This window comes from Hydra viridissima, unplaced genomic scaffold (assembly GCF_058129835.1).
Source record: "Hydra viridissima isolate aposymbiotic clone 2 unplaced genomic scaffold, HvirCarnegie_v1 scaffold_2, whole genome shotgun sequence".
Taxonomy (NCBI): domain Eukaryota; kingdom Metazoa; phylum Cnidaria; class Hydrozoa; order Anthoathecata; family Hydridae; genus Hydra; species Hydra viridissima.
In genome coordinates this window covers 10,243,289-10,262,035 of record NW_028324301.1, presented here as the reverse complement: position 1 = coordinate 10,262,035, position 18,747 = coordinate 10,243,289, and the positions used below count along the sequence as shown (strand labels likewise).

At 27.9% G+C, this 18,747-nt stretch overlaps 2 protein-coding genes across 6 annotated transcripts; one reads left to right on the top strand and one right to left on the bottom strand.

Moving 5' to 3' along the window:
- Positions 1–1,446: 1,446 nt before the first annotated feature.
- LOC145182765 (V-type proton ATPase subunit S1-like) lies at positions 1,447–9,344 on the bottom strand. The gene is made up of 7 exons (XM_090078524.1): positions 9,118–9,344; positions 6,787–6,904; positions 6,024–6,386; positions 5,110–5,351; positions 3,771–3,815; positions 2,542–2,767; positions 1,447–2,148 (listed from the first exon to the last, which is right to left on the bottom strand). Exons 1-7 carry the CDS (start codon positions 9,243–9,245, stop codon positions 1,939–1,941), a joined length of 1,332 nt encoding a protein of 443 aa, XP_089934650.1. The 5' UTR covers positions 9,246–9,344; the 3' UTR covers positions 1,447–1,938.
- Positions 9,345–10,892: 1,548 nt separating this feature from the next.
- On the top strand, positions 10,893–14,519 carry LOC149891844 (uncharacterized). 5 transcript variants are annotated; one of them, XR_016449767.1, is made up of 5 exons: positions 10,902–11,555; positions 12,440–12,535; positions 13,536–13,793; positions 13,912–14,011; positions 14,183–14,519. XR_016449767.1 is itself a non-coding variant. In XM_090078523.1 (4 exons), exons 1-4 carry the CDS (start codon positions 11,501–11,503, stop codon positions 13,938–13,940), a joined length of 435 nt encoding a protein of 144 aa, XP_089934649.1. In that variant the 5' UTR covers positions 10,901–11,500; the 3' UTR covers positions 13,941–14,519. The 5 variants fall into 5 exon arrangements, 2 of the variants coding, with proteins under 2 accessions (XP_089934649.1, XP_089934648.1); XR_016449766.1 differs by having other exon boundaries at positions 14,140–14,519; XR_016449768.1 differs by having other exon boundaries at positions 10,893–11,555; positions 13,510–13,793; positions 13,912–14,519.
- The last annotated feature ends 4,228 nt before the right edge of the window (positions 14,520–18,747 follow it).

The window sequence follows — 18,747 nt, the reverse complement described above, 5'->3', positions numbered from 1 at the left end:
CAAGTTAATTTTAGTATTGCAATCCATTTCTATTGATTAAATTGATGTTGACCATCTAGAAATTTCGTTTTTCTTCTGTTTTAAATCTATTAGTATAAAAACCTAACCATTCTTCGCTACCATTTGAACTAAAAAACCATCCGATGCATTTTCTTCTTCAGTTTTAAAAAAGATTTCAGTTCTGGCAACATTTTTATTTTTGCTAGAGCTGTTACAAGAAGCCTCTTCTTTATCTTGTGGAATAGCGATAAGCCTTTAAATAGCAGCTCCCCAGTAGTGTTTCCATCACTGATTATTTTCATACTTTTATTGCATTTGCGCTGTTTTCCATTTTGTTCTCGTACGCTTGAGTTCAGTAAAACCGTTCAGCATTTTGTTTTTAAAATAAAGCTTAGGCTTTTTACTGGGCAGTTTGCTTTCTTATATAAAGGTTCTCTTTTGGTTTTAACTCTAATAAAAAAACGTATATAATTTCTTATGGTTACACAAGTAAATAAGAAGTATATTTCTTAAACAAGTTGTATCGTATGAAAAACGCTGAGTTATTTAAATACTCATTCAGTACCAGAATAAACTTTTATCTTCACTTTTGTGAGGAAGGAAAACAATGATATTATAAACACAAGTTCATAAGAAAGGGTTGAGAATATTTTAATATTTTGCCTTCATATTTTAAAAGAGAAGGTTTTAAGGATGCAAACTTTAAGAGGGAACTTATGTTGGGAGTAGTTACAACAAAGATAGACATAGGATTGAGTTCCAAAGATTTTAGTGAGGATATTTTGAATAGAACTTGGTTGCGCTTTACTATTTGTTTTTGTAAAGCATTGAAAGAGTATATTTGAGATATATACTTGGAAAATTTATTATTAAAAAAGAGAAGGACCAGTGAATTTTATTTATAAACATATTTCATATCAAGAGATAGCATATTATTATTATTTGCATCAAGATTTGATTGTTAAAGCTTTATGCTAATCTCAGGTATTGGGAGTCAACAAGTTTATCATTACACAAGCCATTAGTGAACACCATTTGATAAAACAAACGTTCACACTCTGAAGGTAAAACAAACATAAAACCAACCCTAACAAATATCTGAATAAAAACAGCTCTTACAACTCCTTGGTAATTTTTTACAAATATATAAAAACAGCCAAGACATATTTGATGAATGGGATGAATTATAATTACAATTAACCCAGCCAATGGTTTAAATTGTTTGCACTGACTGACGTCACAAAAGTTTTTTTTAACAAGGATTAGGTTTTACTTATATTTGTAATTTTCAACTTACCAATAAATGTGCCTCATTACTGTCCAAAAAAAAAAGTTATTGTTTTTTGAATAAAAAGATTTTGACAATTAAAATAAAAATTTTTACAATTGATGCTGATTACAGTTGGTTGAGTATCGAAAAATTTCCTTCAAATATAGATCACACTCTTTAAAAGTGGAGAGAACTTTGTGTATTTCAAAACTAATTACCATACATAAAGTAAATTAACTCAAAGGTATTACAAAATATTCAACAAAAAAAAAAATTAAGCTTTTGATGAAATATGAGAAAAAAATCGTTTCACCCTTAGCAGAATATAACTTCATAATAAAGATTTACTCCGTTATACTTTCTATCTCTGATAATACCTTATGGGCCGGTATGAAGATAAAACTATTATGTTAATTTTTAGGCGTCCTAGCAGCCAGTATGTATATAACAAAGAACAGCATTAAAAAAATATTTAAAACAAAATTTCTTTTAAATATTGTTAATAAATTAAAGATTTTCAAAAACAATTTTTTTTTTGGTTTTATTTTCTAGACAAGTGCGCAATATTTTTTTAGAATAAAAATTTCAACGTATAAAAGTATTAAGAAAATCATTTGAAACAGCAAGTTTTAGGCCGCATAAACCTCCTAACAAGAACATTTACATCTCTACTCTGTCAGCGGTACTGATATGGTTTTACCTTTTGGATCGTCAAAACGATCCTGCGTTTGAATCGCAGAAATCATTCCTATTCCAACAATAAGTCCAAGAATCATGACAAAAATAGTCATAAGTCCAGTAAGGATTTCAAGCGTGAAGAAACCTGTGCAACTATAATCAGTAGAAAAAAAATGAATGCTGCTCATCCCAGGTTCCAACTAAAATAAAAAAGGTTTATATTGTGTTAATGAATGTAAATTAGCATTCATAATAGCCAATTAAAAACTATTTAACTATTTATTGTATTTTCTATAGAGAACTTAAAAACTCATTTTTTGCTGCTAATTGAGAATTTAAATACTATATGTTGTAACACCCATTTGCATAGATTTGTAACTGACTTATTCAAAAGTTTAAACGAAATCAAATTACAGTATGTGCTCTTTTTACTATGAGAAAACTTAGAATTCAGATTAGTGCAAGTAAAAGAAAAAAAAAAATCATGTAAATTACAAACATCACAAAACCAAAAGTTCATTTTTAAAACCAACTTTAAAGATAAACTTTATAGAATAATTAAACATATTTTGTAAAAACTGCTATGACCTAACCTGCAAATCAGCAATTGCTAATATGAAATCTGGACTTATGAACTTTATGTCTGTACATGTGTATGAAAACTGAATAGGTGCACGAACAGGGTAATATGAATCGTTTGCGAAGTAAGAATAAGCACAAGGAAATATAGTAGTATTGGAAGTTCCATTAATTGTAGCATCAACTGTTATATTCAAACATGTCCAATACAATGACTGGTCTTCAAAGCCAAATTGAATTCTAGAAAGGAAATACACATCTTAAAATCATTAAATGATTTAAATATTGGAGGTACAAATGAGTTTTGAGGGATTTACAAAAGATGAATTAGCATTAAGTCACATTGGACCATCTTGTAACTATATTCATGTTAAAGCGCCATCATCTCCTGCTAAAAATCAGCATGTATCATGTAGTTGAAATATAAACAACATACTTTCTTTGTGCCTAAACAATTTGCAGGAAGCTTTTTTGAGTTAATTTGAAAGGTGGAGTTTATGGATATCAATTACTGTGTGAAGCAAATGGGGAAAATAATCACAAAGGGAGGCCAGTAAAGTTTCAAATTGTTGAGTTGGAGGTGTTTTTGAACCAAAATTCATGTCAGACTCAAAAGGAGCTTGCTGATTCTATGTGAGTGATATAACAAATGATTTCAAATTGTCTTAAGATCTCAAATTGTCTTCAATCACTGCATAATTGGTCAGATTCACTATATTGACATTATGATTTTCATTTCACATAAAAGGAAATGATCGACAAGGAAATAGCTTTACAGTTTAGACAATAAGTTGTTATCATATATGTTGGTGACATAAAAGTACAGTTAAAATAAGGTTTCCATCATAAACATACCTAGTCAATTGAAAGTTTAAAACCCTGGCAGAGTATGAGTATGACAAAGAAGTATGAAATTTAATTTATTTTCTAAAGTAAACTTATGAATTTTTAAATAAAGTATTAACTTAAATCTTTGTTCTTTAACTTTTTTTTAACATGTGGGTCACATTTTAAAAATTTCTTGCTTATGGATTCTGGAGTCCTGTACAACTGCTACAACTGCAATAGCAGTAGCTATGCTTACCTTTACTATAATGGTCATCTGATTATGATGTGTACAATTTCTACTAAATGCTTTTAAAAGTTATGAAATGCTATTATAAAAGTTACAAGTTGTAAATGAAAATCAACAAGCAGTTCTATCTTAAAAATCAGAAGAATATAATTTTAGACATTAACTTACTCCATTTTAAAACTGTCCCCATTCTTCTTGGTCTCCAAGATAATACTAAAAAGACACACAAAAAATCAGCAAAATTCTCATGATTAAAGAGTGAAGATTTTTATACAGTCTTTTACATAAATTGCAAAACAGTGCTGGAGTGTTATACATGATGCATATCAAAAGATTAGCACTCTTAAGATTCAAATTGCAATATTTTTTCCTTTTTCAATAATTTTGTTGCATATCAACTAAAACATATTGAATAGAAGATAAAAAAACAAAATTAAGTATGATGGATTTTTTTTTTTATTAATATTTAAAAAAAACAAAAAAAAAACCATTAAAGATGTAAAAAAAATATTATCAAGACAGACAATAAAGAGAGGATTATTTGACTAAAAGCTATGCTTCTAATTGCTACCAGAAAATTCTAAAACTAACAGATGGAATAAAACAATTCAACATTTGCATAGAGAACTCAAAAACGACAAATGAGCTAAAAGGAATAGTATTTAGTGATTAACCAAATTATAGCATAATCAGTAAAGAGTTATTGTCCTAAAACACCATAATTAAACTTTTTATAGTCACACTCCTACACAGCAATTAAGGAGACTTAGTAGGCCCTGGGCCTAACCTTTCTATATGAATAGATCAATATAAATATATAGAGATACTTGAGAAGTGTTTAATTCCAAATGAGCACATTTTTTTTCAAAGACCCTAAATGGATGCTCCAGCAAGACAATGCCTCATATTACAAAGTGAAAACAGTAACTGGTTAGTTTAAAGAAAAAAAATTGGGTGCTCCAGTGACCTGTTTAATTGCCTGATTTGACCAATTGAAAATCTAAGGACAGTACTGGAGTGAAAACTGACCAAATCTTATGTATTACTCAAATCTCTTTGTTTGGAGTTTTGGAAGAGCCATTTAACAGCTTATCAATCAAATACTGTCAAAAGCTTTTCAGTTCCATTAGAAAAAGGGCTAAATGAGCAGCCCTTTTTCTTTTTATTGGTTACTTATTTTAACTTTAAAGATTAAGTTAAACCATGTATATGTATGTAAATATTTAATTTTTTTTGCTTAGTAAAATACAAACAGAACTTTTAAGAAATTCTCATTTTTACTTATTTCACTTTTAAAGAATATATTGCAAATCTTAAGTGCCTAAAGTTTTAATCATTATTAAAGCTATATGTAGCCAAAAAAATAATTCAAAATTGATTACTTATTCAAAAGATAACATTCTTTTCTAAAAACTAATTAAACTTTTTATTACTAAAATAAAATACAGAGTACTGTGAAAAATATAAAACATTTTAGATAATGAAAAACAAACTTACAATAACCTACCTGTTATTAGTACCATTGAAGCATAAACCACTAACACTCCAATTTGATGTAATAAATTCAGTAAGATTAGTTGGTGGGCCAAACTTTATGCTTGAAGCATACAGATACACGCAAGTATTATTGAACAAGGTGCCATTAGTAATAGTTTGAACAGATCCATTGGCTGAATCTAGACCTAACAAGTGACGAGAACTAATAGAAGATCCTGATGTCTGTTCCATGTTCAAAACATTTGAAATGAACTAAACACAATATAGAAGCTTATGATTTTGTTTTTTAAAACATACTAAACAATTAAACAGTAAATTATGAATAGCACTTTTTAACCAATTTTGCAATGAATGAAAAGCTAAACAAATTTGTTAACCAAATAGAAACCTGAGCAGGATTTATAATCAGAATTAAATCAGAACCTTAAATGACCAATTGAAATACTTAGGTGAATTTGAAAAATTGACATTTTATACAAACTGCTGCTACAAATTCAATAACCATATATAACTATACACCTTATAACTCTGCTCAAGTCAAAAAAAGTTTTGACTTGAGCAGAGTTTTCAATTAAAAATATTCATTTTGAACTTGTTAGTTTTTAAACTTTTTATGACTGTTGTTAAATGTCTCCATTTTGTATTTTAAAGTCTTTTGCCTTTCAATTAATTTGATTAGCTTGTTATAACAACATAACTATAAATTTAAGTTTATAGTAAATTTGAAAAGGGATGACATGAAAATTGAAAATGGTTTTTGACTGCAATATATTAAAAAAGACTTTAATGCAAGCAAAAAAGAAAAAAAAAAGTAACAATCATTTTTTTTTTTTTTAATTTCTAGATTACAAAGTTTATAAAAAGAAAACCAATAATAATTGCTGTAGGACGAATTATTCTCACAACAATTTTTATAAAATATACCTGTGATGGGTGTTGTGAGGTAAAAACAACTGTATAATGCTTTTTGGCTTCTTCAACGGCACTAATAATCTTTTTAATATGATTGTTGTTTTGAGAAAATACTTCTTTCTTTGACTCAGCTCCATTAACCGGCTCCAAATGAAATATATAGACAAGTGTTTTGGATTGTAAGTCAAACTTCCAATCTGATAGATCAGAAGAGAAAACCTCTTCTAAATTTTGACCTGCATAATTTTGAATTAGTTTATCAACACCTTGCTTATCCTGAGATACAGAGGGCAATAAAAGTGGACTAAAGTGTTCAATAGCATACTTTAAGTAGTTAAATGATTCAGGATACTTTGTAAAATCATCCATACTCAGCTAAAATTTAAAAGAAAGTCAATTACAAAAGAGATCTGTGATGGATAAAAGTTCAAAAAATGTAATCTGATAAAGAAACCTAAGTTAGACCAGTAGAAATCTTCTTAAAATGAGTCTAGTGGTTTATAGAAGCTGCCATTTAAGCTTTGACAGAGAAAAGGTATTTACTTTTGCTATGTTCTTAGATGACGCCCAGTTATTAGGCTTAAAACATTTTTTTCATTTATTAAAAGGTACATATTCTTTTAACAGAAATAATGAAAACCGATTGAAACGGTTTCTTTTAAGAAAAATGAAATAGCCATTTATCTATAATTAGTTTATTACAGCCTCAATAAAGCACATTAAGTTATGAAAATATTTAACTTTTTTAAAAAGATTAACTTTTATTAAGACTTACTTCATCTTGTACAAACACTAAAACAATGTTCAGTTCTTTCAATTCTGGTTGAACATATTTTTCAAATACATCTGATGCTTTAAATGAATGTCCGGCTAAAACATTGTCAGCACCAAACCTTGAAAATATAAAAAATTTGTAAATCTGAAAAAAGAGATTGCTTATCCATAAGTAAAAACCAAAAAATTACAACATTTTCTTTTTTAGTAAAAGAAAGAATAAAACACAACAACAACTTGAAAACTACAATTTTCAAAAAAAAAATCATTCATGATAAATGAATTATAGGCAAAAAAAAATTATTTCACTTTAACTAAGAAGTAACTTATAGTAGGGATATTCCATAGCAAGCATACAAGGCAATCTTTTCTTAAGTTTTGCAGATTGTTACAACACTAGAAAATTGAAATAAAATATGAATCTCCTTAAACTTTCAACTCCAAACGGTTCCAATATTAATCTTTAAGTTTTTAAAGATATAAATATATATTAGTTCCAAAGTTTCAGTTTTAAGAATACGAATATCTTGATTCAAATCTGCTTTACACAATTAAATTCTGCTACTTTTAACAACTGTTTTGTCCTTGGTCTCTGTTTAGTGTGCAAAAGAAGCCTGAGAATTTGTTTCATAATAGATTTGGATACAAGAATACCTATGAAACTTAGAACATTTCAAAAATAAACAGATACCTTTGAATTTAAAATTGTATCATAAATTCATTAGAGAGCTTAAATAGAAATATCTAAATGTTGTCCTTTTTTTTCACATACTTTTTTTTTTTATAGAAGTCTTCTTAAATAGTTTTGATAACTTCATAAAAAGAAATTGCAGAATAACCACTTGCATTAATAAAATGTAACTTACAACTGAGGTAAAAATTAATGTATAAATAACTGTCATCTTTTTACATGGAGAAAATAAAGTTATAAGTTTTGAGAAATGTTTTAATTTTGAAACAGGACACCATGTTCATTGAGTATGATTGATTTTCTTTTAGGTCAAACAACAATGTGTTACAAACAATACATGGTTCATTAATGTGATAAGTGTCCAGATTTTAAACTGTTTAAAGATATTTTTCATCAATTAAGTGAGATTTGCCACGAAAAAGAGTTTCAATATAAGTAATGACAGAGTACTGATAACTACTGGTTAAATACAAAGAACTTTTGTTTCTTGTATTAATAAACGTAATAAATGTATGTATAAAAGTACACATTCATATATACAAGAATCCCAAGCTTGGCGTTTAAAGTTAGATAATAATTTGTAACAATTAACATATTTTCAGTACCTGTTGTTTGGTCAAATACCATTGTTAAATACAATTATTTAATATTACTAGAAGAATAAGTATCAGGTCATTTCATGTAAAATCATCAAAAAATTTTGAAAAATGTTACCCTTAGAAACGGATCTTAAACTTTTTTTAACCAAATATCTATATAGACTGAGACAAGCAAATTTCTCAAATTGTCCAATTCATCGTGGTTTGAAAATTAAGGATATTTAAACATTAGGAATTTGTTCAGAAATCCATTTAAGATTTTTTAAAAATACCAAAAAAGAAATTTATCATGAATTAAAGAAGTTTTTTAAAATTAGGAAATGTAAAAAATAATAATACTGTTAATAGAGACTTAAATTTTGAATAGTGTATATGCATGAAGATATATTAATGATAATTTATCAAAAGATCTCAAAATATTAATTCTTAAAAAACAAAAACAAAAAAAACAAAAAAAAAAGTAGCATTCTTTATAACAAATACAATCTTTAATTTAACATACAACATATATATCACTTTTTTATATTTGATTTTACATATACTTAACATTTTTAAATTCTTGTTTAGTGAAGCTTTAAAAGTAACTTAAGAAAACTTTGACTAATAATCTAAACTTAACTGGCATGACTTAATCATGCAGCTAGTTAACTTAATTTTGTAAAATGCTTGAGGGAGAACTAAGAAATTTTTTACAACAAACTATTTAAGCATACAAGAATAATTACTTAACAAAAGTATAACAGAAGTTGGAGAACATAAACAGATAAATTTAGTAACTACTTAATTACTACCTTTTTAGTTGATGTTTATAGAATTAATTTTTCTCTCATTTAGGTAATGATTTTTTTACTAGATAATAATAAGAAATAAAATCTTATATCAAAAACACTAAAGGTATAAAACTGATTAGATAGCACTTTTTTTTCGAATATGCATCTTTTTAATTACATCACTTACATAATAAATTAAAATACACCTATTTTTAAATACTATATTTTATCACAGAATATGTGAATTTCAAGCATTTATCAATTTTATATACCTCCTGCTATTTCTCCAAATCATTACAGGTGTAGATAGATAATTTCCTTCCGATAATTGAACAATTGCAAAAGTAAAAACTAGCACCAAATTCAAACCCCACATTTTGTTGTGCTTCCTTGCTGCCATTATTGGGTTACTTAATTCAAGAGCAAAAAAAAGATCGTTCAACGCACCATTGATCAAGAAATAACGTGTCACTGGATTTACACAAAACCAACGAAATGAAGACAATACAATAATAAATCAGGTCATCTGACAACTTTAGAACAGTTACGGACAATCAAACAGGTAAAACAAGATTAGTTTCAATGCGCTTTGCAAAAGGGAAAACTAACAGGTTAACCTTTGATTTTTGTGATGAATATGTTTTAAAGGCGAATAGAAGTGACGAAATGAGGTTTGTTATATGTTTTTTATTTAAATGTTAAAAAGAAACGTATCAAAGTCGTTTAAATTATATGGAATACGGGTTATGATTAACAAATCTGTTCCTGAAAACCGAAAGGAATTATCAAGATAATTAAGACTGTTCCCGGATTATGAGCTCTAAAGACAACCACAAGACAACCACAAGACAACCACAAGACAACCACAAGACAACCACAAGACAACCACAAGACAACCACAAGACAACTACAAGATACCGTTCTATAGAGCAAATGGATACCAAGTCTTTTATGGTGCATACACACCCAAAATTTACTCTAAGCACCCATACACCATTCGCACTACCTGCTCACCCGCCATACACTCGATACGTCACCAACTCGTCATCAGCGCACTCGTCACATCACCCACTGAGTTTTTGCACAGAAATTATATAGCTAGTTACGTATAAGAACCTATACAATTAGTTAATTACAATTAAACAAAAATGATTTTTTTACGTTTATGTTCGGCCTAATATTTAGCGGCAAACTTTTTCATCAGCTACTCATCAAGAAAGTATATTTCCTATTAAAACATGAAGTTGGAAATGAAAATTCGTTTGCTTAAATAGATATAACTGAGCATTGCTCTCAAGCAACTCTCCTAGATTAGGATACAAGAAATACTTTTACGGATCTCCAGGAGCACTTCCATCGGGAAAAATAGGCTTTGGACAGAATCAGCACAACTTTACAATCAAAAACAACTAAAAAAGTTTTTTACAGCTGAACCAATAGTTGAAGGACTTTTTCTTTTCAATTAACAATTCAAACCTCAATTCAAACACGAGATAAATAACAGCTAAAATAAAACTGGTGAGTGGTCAGCACAATTACTTGAAAAATTCTTAATTCACTTGGTTTTACATTCTGGAAGAATTATGAGAAAATCCCGTGAAATTTAAGTTTAAAAAAATAGTTTAATAATCCTTTGAAAAGATTGCCAAAAAGTACCTTACTTCACCACCTACATTTACCAATGCAGGTGGTGAAATGGGGTACTTCTTGATGATAACCTATTTCTTTCTTTTATCAAAATATCTCCAACTACTAGAGATTTTTTAAAAAACAAAAGAAACTTTATTGTCATCCAGCTTGAGGCTATTCAACATCAAGCCATCCAACATGAAGTCATCCAATATGAAGCCAACATAAAAAAGTGTTGTTCTGAAAAGAAAACTTTTCAGACTTTCGTTACAAAACATAGTTTACTGAAATATAATCATTAATTAAATAATTCTTCTATTTTGTAAAAAGTTCGGTTTTCGGTATCGGTGTTGGTAGAATATTTGCGGAAATTTCGGTCTCGGTTGAATTACTGGACCAATTCAGTTTCGGCCAATATCAATTTCGTCTAAAATCCGGATTTCGCTCATTCACTACAAATAATATACTCGAAGGATGGATAAGATGATTAAAACCATTATTACAAACAAGATTTTAGCAAAGAAAAAAAAAAAGATCTTCAGTTATATTAAATTTAACAAATCTGAATTAAAAACCTCTTGTTCTTGAACACTTATTTCATCCTGTTTCAGATGAAATATAACTTTGCACTCTAAATTTCTTCATGTTTAAGGTGAAGTAAAACTTCCTACTTTAATTTTCATCCTGTTTAAGATGGAATATAACTTTGTACTGTAAATTTTTTTAAAAACCTTTTTTTGGGCCTCAACTCAGTATTATTTATTTTATAAAAACTTGATTTTCGGTTGACACAAGTGTAGCTTATAAATTTAATTCAAACATAAAAGGTATATCAATACCAAATATCCGTTATAAGCTTAATGTAAATTAGCAGAAAGATTAAAATTAACAATTTACAGGATAACTACTTGACATGTAATAAGAAAGATTGAGTTTAGTTATATTAGACGAAACAGGTCATAAATATTATTGATGACATTTTACTCTAGAAAAGATATTTATTAGGCTTTGTAAAACAAAAGAAAAATGAAGCTACACCTTCTTTTTATTCTTGTTCATTTTAAATACGTGTACACACAAGGTAAGAATTTTTTAAAACAGATACTCTTTATATTCAAATTTAATTTGGTAAACAAACAAAATATTTTATGTAAAAATATGAAGTTCAAAGACCAGTTGGAGTTAGAGATCAGCTTCACTTAGCTATCTACAATTGCATTTAAAAATATGTGTAGGCTATAACTATTCCTTAAATAAGAATGTGAAGTTGCATCTTCTTTGTTTCCGTCTTAATATGAAAAATAATTAAATATTTTCGTTATTTATCAAAATAACTGGATTAATAACTAGATAACTTAAAAATACAATAACATATATACCGAAATTGTAACAGATTATAATCAGGCAAATATTTTTTTAACAAAAAAAAATTAAATAAAAAGTTAAAGAAGAAAGAAGAAGTGGTTGCTTGAAGGTTATATCATTAATAGTTAACGCAAAAATAATAACAATGATAAAAATAATAACAATAACTATAATGGTAATAATAATAATAATAATAATAATAATAATAATAATAATAGTAATAATAATAATAATAATAAAAATAATAATAATAATAATAATAATAATAAAAATAATAATAATAATACAAATAATAATAATAATAATAATAATAAAAATAATAATAATAATACAAATAATAATAATAATAATAATGATGATGATGATGATGATGATGATGATGATGATGATGATGATGATGATGATGATGATGATGATGATGATGATGATGATAATAATAGCGAAAACATAATAATAATGCTAATTTTGCTTTAAACAGTTTCAATTTTAAAACCGGATCTATCTTATTCATTTCTAATTATCTCCAAAATCTAAAATTCTTTTTTATCCCCAAAACTTCAAACTTTTGCATTAGGGAAATATGATATTCTCTTTTTTCAGTAGTTTTACCTAATTGCAGCTGTAAACTAAATACAAGTGACAAACAAACATTCTTTTTACATTGGACAAAGAAAGATATATCTCAAGTTTTCACAGGTGACAATTACCTTAAGTATATATATATAAGAAAGAAAAAGAAATTATTTTAAAAAATTTTGAAAAAAAATTTTTTTAATGCATATTTTGTTTTTTCTGATTTAATGTGATAATTGTCATACTTAGTATTATAGTTTCATTTTATTAGGGCTGCCGATACTTACCAATACAAATATTCCCGTATTAGTTATCAAGATGAATATTTTTCATTAACTTTTTCCAACTATCTCGGTATTAGATCATTTGTGCCTAGTTCTCCTTCCTCCTCCCCCGTCCAAAAAAAATAAAATAGGCAATAGTTTTCTATGTATGAATGGAACTTATAAAATTAGAATAGACATATCACCTTAACAGTAGCTTAAACTTGATTTTTACCGTGAAAAACATTTTTTTGTTTTTATCATGCACTGCATGATAATCAGTGAAAAACCCAGTTCTTGTTCTTTAATTTTTTCTACTTTTCTATTTACATAAAATCTGAAAAAAAAAAGCGAAGATTTTTTCTATTTTCAAAGTGGAAGCAAAGACCTTGTCGAAAAATATATCGTAAGATCTCATACAGAGAGAACAATATGTCAATTATAAAGTAAATCATAACATTTAAATAAAACTATACATCGAACTTTTAAGCAAGATTAGAGAGCCGACAACTTGTTTTTTTAACTGTACCTAAATTAAACCCACGTGTACATATCAACTTTAACGATAAAACATCAGAAATCAAAAATAAAACTGGCAAAATGTATATTTTTTTTTTTTAAAAGAAAAGTTTTACAAAAAATGGTAATGAAAAAGCTACATTTGGTTTTAAAAAGCAACTGAAAATACCGAGATTTTTAGTTTAATAAATATATTTTAGTATTGGCAACCCTAAATATATCATATTTGTATATCGTGTTGTAGCTGTATATTATTTTGTGGTTGTAATCGTGTTGTAGATATGTATCGTGTTGTAGTTGTATATCGTGGTGTAGTTGTAGGAGGGAGTATGTTTCTTCAGGTGAGCGTTACGTGGAAAAACTACAAAAAGCAATTAGTTTCTTGGATGATAAAAACACCCTTTTTTCGAGAAAGATAAAAGAGTTTAGCGCATGTAAAAAGCAAGCTTCAAAACCTTTTAACCAGAATATTTATAATGAATGTCTTCTAAATGTAAACTGTACTTTAAGAAGTCTTAAAAGCATTACACTTCTGAAGACAACGGCTCTGATCAAGCAGCTGAAAATTGAAAACACAACGGTAGATTCTATAGAGAAAAGTTAGTAACAATTGTATCTTTTTTCATGTCACTATTTTTGTTACCCGTAAATAATATGCATTTTTATAGTTCTTTGTTAAGCTAACCTATTAAACTAGTTGGTTCATTATATTTTTAGGTCTTAGTGATGCCTTGCGGAATTTATAAACTCCGAAAGCTATTTGTTATTTATATGTTGTGGACAGTTTTGGTTAAGTTGAAAGACGAAAAAAAATTTAGTGAGAACAATTTTACTTGATTTCAGCGACCTCTTTTTAGTTAACAAATGCCCTCATTTTCCAAACACTTTACATATCTGTAACGTTCTAAACCACTGTTCTATCTGTCACTTTTTGTTGTTCACTAGTTTGGTGTTCACTAGTCCTATTTTCTACGTTGATATTTACTAGTTCCCAGTAGTTCACTAGTCCTATCACTGGAACTGAACTTTTATAGTGAGATTAAAAGTTCCATTTTTGCTGAAGAGAGGATTGTTAATCAGCGTTACTTTTTCACCAGTTTGTGCGAGAACAATGTTTCTTCCATGTTTCCGAATGCGAACGATCTGCATAACAACGAATGCGAACGATCTGCATAACAACGAACCACAAATAATCCATATTCATAAACCAATGCAATAAATTTTAAGCGACTGTTTTTTAACCTCGATAATGTAAAATTTCACTTCTGTAATTTAAACTTTTAATGTAAATACTGTGTATAAAAACATCCTTTTCGCTTTTAAAATCTTTTCAAAGTTTAAAATGTAGAAAACAGGTTGTGGTTGAACCCAGTTTATGCAAACCAAAAGGTTAACTTAAATTGTGCCCCAAGAACGAAGAATAAACCTAGGATTTTTTATCTTAACCTACAATTAGCTCATGGCTACAAATTTGTAGTTCCTATTCCTCCAAAAGATAGAATCAAGTCTACAAATGAAATTATATAACTAAATAAAACCATAAACTTTTTTTTTCTTCTAAAGTTTGCATTTTTCTTCTAATTTAAATTATTTTACAACCATTTCCCTCTTATCTCACAAAAAAAAAACCGAAAGCCTAAAAAAACAAACAAAAAATAAAAAATTAGTCTACTTTGACCTTGGAAGGTGGCATTAGCGCCTTCAAAAATTAAAGTTAAATAAGTAAAAGAATACTGAGGCACGAACCTCCTCTCATCTTTACAAAAAAAATTTACTCTTTTTGATAAGCCATATTGACTAATTATAAAACAATCACGAAAGTTTCTTAAATAGTTAGACTAATTTAAATTTAAACAGCACCGTCACAAGTGTTAGAAATTTATGCAATTTCTATATATTTTATTAATCTATTCTGATGTCAATACAAATATGAAAAATGGCAAAGTAAGAAAAATGATAAAATTAAAACTAATAGTATTTTTAAAAAAAATAAAACTCTCAAATCATCAAATCTCAAAAATTTTGATGCTTTAAAAACAATTGGATTATGCCATGGTTTTACAGCAGAGGATTCCACTAGTGCAGGCTCAAATTTATCTACCAACAGATAAATGTAGAAACATGCTTTTTTCACGGCATATTTATCATAAAAATGGAATCTTCAAAAACTGTTATAAAACAGTTAATGCCAAAGGAAAAATCCCGATGGCTGAAAACATTTGTGCCTGCAGTTTTGGAAAAAATAAGTAATGTGCGACCAAAGCTTCGGTCATAAAAGATAATATATTTGCTGGCAAAATATTGTCTTTTGCCGATGTTTTAAGCAAGCTTTCAAATAGTAGCAGATTTATAGGGCTGGTAATAGGGCCGATGACTTCCCATAGAAGCTTTTGTTCATTTTTTTCTTAAAAACTTCTTGGTTTAAGCAACAAAAATTTAACATCCTCTTCAATTTTTGTTTTCAAAGATTTTTAATCTTCAGATGTTTACTTTTGAAGTACTTAAATTGAAAATATTGGAAAAATTTGCTCTCTTGTTAAAAAAAAAATTTCTATAAGTCCTTGCAATGACGAAAAAGAAAATCATTGAAGAAGGATCAATATTCCATTCATTTTTTTTTTTTTTTTTTTTTTTCTATCGTAATAACACCACATTTTATTTCAGATTTCTAGAACACGACTTGCCTCCACAAGATTTTTTCCCAATAGAGCATCTCTGGGATAATTTAAAGTAAAGACCTATAATTCGACAGTTCTAAGACAGTCACACGGAGAACTTTTGGAAGATTAGACCAAATATTTGATTGGTCAAAACTGATCACCAATATATATTTATGCACAAAGTTTAAAAGTTATTTTCGTGCAGGTTTTTCATAAGAAATTACCTATCGGTCAAAAGAGTTTTTCAACGTATCACTAAATCCTTTAATCCTCAAAATAGAAGGATTTTAGAAATCAAAATGCTTTAAACCAAATAGATATTTTTTTCCGTCAAAGAAGTTAAATTTGTAGCTTTAATTTACATCTTTAGACGTAAAGGACACTAAAGTTGTCCTATTATCATATAAAATATTGAAGTGGTAAGGTTATTAAACAAGTTCGATACATAACTATTGTTTAAACAGTACATCAAAATGAGAATTTAAAAGAGATCTTGACCAGTCAACAAAACAAATCAACTTTGCGTTCATTAGCTCTCTTTTATAAATACTTATTTTGGTTTTATATAAGCAACCTGAACTTTGCATGTCATAGCTACTCTCATACGTAAAAACTGGATTGAAATTATTTCATCAAATTGTATTGTCCTAAATCTTATTTTTCTTCATATTTAAATCAATTTTAGAATTAATTAAAAAAAGCCAAACTTGGACTTACACTGTTTTTGAACTCACTAATTTCAATGAAGTTCAACATTTGATGAAATAGTGGAAAAAATTTGTAATTGTCTGGTTTGCTTTATTTGAAAACCATGAACCAAGCCTTTAATGTTGTCTAAAGTTTGGCTTTACACAAGTGTTATGATGGTGTGAAAATTTGTCAATGGCCATTGTTTTTATTCATTTGTTTTCCGACAAAGCCATTGGTTAAAGCTCTTCGTTATTATTCTATAAAATATCAGAATTTTGACAAAATCTTTAACAATTGCTTCACGAGACCTTTTTTTAAATGAAACGGAGGCATCAGTATGCATCCCTCAAACATAAAAAATGGGAATTTTATCGAAGCTTCATAAATATTGCTAAAAAAAAATCTTCCGCATTTATCCCAGGCAACTCTTCCTTGGTTTCCTCTCGCCTTTTACGACCTCCACCTCTATCAGATGAAACACGCAGCCATGTTTTTATTGCTGAGTCAATTTCAGTGTTTTTGGCTTCCTTTGTCATGGAATTTGTACGTACAGAATCTGTATAATATATAAATATACTGTAAACTCTTTGTATTTGCAAATCAATCGAAGTATACTATATCAATAATAATTACATTTCAAAAAATACTTAAAAGATTAATAACCTATCACAAATCAGCATATGAAATTGTATATGCCACTTGCAACTTAATCTGAGGATATTTTTAACTTTCAATTATCTTATTACTTTTTATATCAATACTGCTTAAAACACAAACTGCAGTCAAAAGACCATAAATAAATTCCATTATGTTAGATATTCATTTATCAAGTATAAAGTGTTCACCACAATGACGGTAGGGCCAAATGGCATTAAGAGCTAAAGAAAAATGAAAAACGGCATGCCCGAGATTGGCATCAAGCAAAAGCACTAAATAAGGTAAGTAGACTATTTTGGTCAATTTAAACTTTAAAAAATTTACTTTTAATACTTGTTGTTGCTTGTGATATTTTTATTTGTTTTAAGCATGGTAATAAGGAGGGAAAAAGAGAACCGATAGATTATGTTCAAGATTGCTATTTTTGTATTGTTAATTCAAGTTGAGATCGCGCTGGAAAAGTTTTCAAAGTTAATTTTTATAATGATTTTTAAAAAGATAACGAATAATAACTAATAATAACTAATAATAACTAATAACAACTAATAATAACTAATAATAACTGATAATAACTAATAACAACTAATAATAACTTATTATAACTAGTAATAACTAATAATAACTAATAATAACTAATAATAACTAATAATAACTAATAATAACTAATAATAACTAATAATAACTAATAATAACTAATAATAACTAATAGTAACTAATAATAATAATAGCCACTAATAGCTATTGATTAATTAGCACTAAGGAAACTTTCTTCACTAAACACTACAGATTTTCCGTCACTAAAACAAAAGCCACATTTGTTAGATATTTACTGTTCAGATCAAACATTGGATGCAACTTGTGCCAGTATTTTCTCCATAAATTGAAATAGGGGAAAGGTGCCTATGATGGCATAGCGCCTATGATGGCATACTGGTCATATTTCCAAAAATATTAGTTTTGTTGCATAAGTGATTAGACCAACATGTGCATATTAGTAATTCATTACTTCTGGTAAAAATTCGTCCCTCTGTCATAAATAATGCTTTTGTAATCAACGAACATAAATTTTCGCATGTGGTGTTGTAGTTTTAATGCCCTCATATATTCAGGATTACGATTTTATTATATATCATACAGAAGTAAAATTTTCATGCATTTCATCTGCAGGCTTTGTACATTTATTAGAATACTTATTTTAATGCTATGTGTAGAATAAGGTAGACACAGCTTGTTTTAATAAATATGGTGACTCTTTCCTATGATGGCATACCGAGGAGTTGCCAAGATAGGAAAGTCTGCAAAAGGAATTGAAAAAAATGCCTGGAACAAATTTTTATGCTCATAAAAAGGTGATCAAGCTAAGAACAAAGATGAAATACAAGAGTTTCAGAAACCAACACATTTGGAAATGAAATCTCCCCCATCAGAAGCTTCCATATAGATTGGATCTTCTGTTTCAACGAAAGGATAAGATCTGTTATACAAAAGTAGTGTCCGGTGTCTTTAGCAATCCCTAAAATCGAATTTAAAAGGGCACGAAAACGTG

Bases quoted from the DNA above. Each gene is read 5' to 3' on its own strand.
- LOC149891844 (XM_090078522.1), top strand. From the start codon at position 11,501: ATGAAGCTACACCTTCTTTTTATTCTTGTTCATTTTAAATACGTGTAC. The intron at 11,556-12,439 runs GTAAGAATTTTT...CTCTTTTTTCAG, and splicing joins TAAATACGTGTACACACAAG to TAGTTTTACCTAATTGCAGC. The intron at 12,536-13,535 runs GTGACAATTACC...ATGTTTCTTCAG, and splicing joins TATATCTCAAGTTTTCACAG to GTGAGCGTTACGTGGAAAAA.
- LOC145182765 (XM_090078524.1), bottom strand. From the start codon at position 9,245: ATGGCAGCAAGGAAGCACAACAAAATGTGGGGTTTGAATTTGGTGCTA. The intron at 6,905-9,117 runs GTATATAAAATT...TATATTTTCAAG, and splicing joins ATTTGGAGAAATAGCAGGAG to GTTTGGTGCTGACAATGTTT. The intron at 3,816-5,109 runs GTAGGTTATTGT...GTGTCTTTTTAG, and splicing joins TTCAATGGTACTAATAACAG to TATTATCTTGGAGACCAAGA.